The 2,229-nt window shown below is 32.2% G+C and overlaps 1 protein-coding gene across 3 annotated transcripts; it reads left to right on the top strand.

Moving 5' to 3' along the window:
* The first annotated feature begins 7 nt into the window (after positions 1–7).
* Positions 8–2,077, top strand: LOC121131567 (uncharacterized). 3 transcript variants are annotated; one of them, XM_071893984.1, is made up of 3 exons: positions 8–155; positions 261–383; positions 454–1,825. In XM_071893984.1, exons 2-3 carry the CDS (start codon positions 360–362, stop codon positions 1,495–1,497), a joined length of 1,068 nt encoding a protein of 355 aa, XP_071750085.1. In that variant the 5' UTR covers positions 8–155; positions 261–359; the 3' UTR covers positions 1,498–1,825. The 3 variants fall into 3 exon arrangements, 2 of the variants coding, with proteins under 2 accessions (XP_071750085.1, XP_040582913.1); XR_011784245.1 differs by having other exon boundaries at positions 8–403; positions 454–2,077; XM_040726979.2 differs by having other exon boundaries at positions 8–383; positions 454–2,077.
* Positions 2,078–2,229: the final 152 nt, after the last annotated feature.

Here is a 2,229-nt window from a genome sequence, read left to right on the forward strand (position 1 = left end):
TTTCTTTGTATAGGGCTCTGATAATAAATGAACAACAATCAACAATAACAAACAGTGATTGTCGTATAATTCACCTCATCTGGGAGTAAGTGGAATGGGATCTTTATTGGATATTCGTGACAATCTTGTATCTCGCTACTCATCTTTAGGATCCTGTGAGTATATTCAAAAGAATGATGGGTCATCTTTCCTTCTTATACGTCCCTCTATTAACGAATTGAGCGGATATTTGCCCAAGTTATATGTTGTGGTTGAATTAGGGACTGTCAAACTTCTCTCATATCATGGAAATGTCTTGAAAGAGGAGAAAATTAGATGGAGGACAGATTCTGGATTGCCTAAATGAAGGAAAATTATTTATGTGTCTTGGAATTGGGAATCAGGTGTGATCTTTAAGACTTAAGTAGTTGAGACATGAGATCCAAAAGTTCTTATTAATTAATCTAATTTCAGACTTTGAATGATTCTCTACTTAAGGATGTGTATTCAGAACCATCTAAAGGGGAAGGAGAGATCGCATTTAGGAGTAGACAATGTTCATTCTTTTTGGAAAACACTCCGGGACTCTGCAACGAATGTCAATCCCTACTTACAACACTTTACAGTATTGAATATAATTTTGATAATGATACGCTGGACAATGACTGGAGCTTTTCTGAACTTAAAGAGGAAGATGAGTCATTCGACGACAACACTATGACTCTCAACGAATGCTCAAAATGCCTTAAAACTTTTAATAATACTTCATCACTTAACCGTCATAAGCGAAGGTGTCTAAATGACACTGTAGATAATGAGGAGAAATCAGGGTTTAAAGAAGAAGACAAAGTTTTATTTGAAGAAAATATCAGTCTCAATGAATGTTCGAAATGCCTTAAAATATTTAATAATACTTCCTCACTTAATCGTCATGAGCGAAGTTGTTTAAAAGACCCTGACTTTGCCAAAAATAATAAAATATGTAAATCTGCGACTCGTTCCATTGAGTGCTCCATTTGTCTAAAAAAATTAACCCATAAAGGTCATCTTCGCCATTCTAACCTTCATGTTGAGCGTATGAATCTTAATGAAGGGATTCATTGTCCTCTTTGTGGACATTCTTTAGATAATCGTAGGCTTTTGAATGCACATATCCATGAATCTCATGATGCCTCAAAAGGTTGTTGCGGGGTTTGTTTTAAAATAGTTTCAAATGAGCTTTTATCTAGACATTTTGAAAAGCGACATAATTGTAATTCTAAAAAAAATTTGTGCTCAGAGTGTGGCAAAAAATTCAAATTGTCTAGTGATCTTCAAAATCATATTGCTTATGTTCATGATGTAGGAGTTGAAAAATCCGTTGTTTGTGAACAGTGTGGTAAAGTTCTCCCCAACCTTACAGCATTAAAAGGCATATTAGAAGACTTCACAACAGGACTTACACATGTCACAAATGTAATAAAGTTTTTTTCGAAAATTATCGTCTCAAAAACCACCTTAAAATTCACGCAGGATTGAAACCTTATAAATGTTCTCGTTGTGAATACTGCTGTCTCAAGAAGAGTAACCTCTATATCCACTTGCGTCGTGTTCACAAAATGACACCTACCTCAAATGACGTCATTACTATTGCAGAGCAAATTAAATTAAGTGAGTCTATAATCTCTCAAAAGACAGAAAGTGCGGTCTTATAGTTACATTTTGGCATCTTTATACTTTTATATAAATATTTACTATTCATTAATTTTTGCCAATAATATCTTTGTTTTTCATTTATTGTATTTTCGAACAAATTTACTATGTAATGTAGATTATTAGTCTTGAATTTCATTCTTTAGTGCAATTAAGTCCTCATTTTTAGATATATAAATTAATATGTATGCATATTATTAATACGCAGGTTGGATTTTTGATTCTGAAGATCCCGTATCTTTTTAAAATTTGTAACATCACCCGCATTATTTTATCTAATTTAACTACTATAAATAATCTAGTATTTTATTATACAAAATTACTCATAAACCTTTTCACCCATATTTAAATTACCTTCTAAATTATTTATTTCTCCCATAAATCCAATAAAAAGCAAGTTTTATTTTCTTTTTGTAATTTAATTCCTGAGTTATGTAGATCTTATGAGTCATTATGAGTTCTATTCCAGTATTTTTTAAATCTTGCAGCCCCATCCTGGATGCAATGTTTTGTATAATTCTTCAGTAAATGATCCAAGGTTTTAATTAGCTGGTACTA

Source organism: Lepeophtheirus salmonis, unplaced genomic scaffold, assembly GCF_016086655.4.
Source record: "Lepeophtheirus salmonis unplaced genomic scaffold, UVic_Lsal_1.4 unplaced_contig_8501_pilon, whole genome shotgun sequence".
NCBI classification, from domain to species: domain Eukaryota; kingdom Metazoa; phylum Arthropoda; class Copepoda; order Siphonostomatoida; family Caligidae; genus Lepeophtheirus; species Lepeophtheirus salmonis.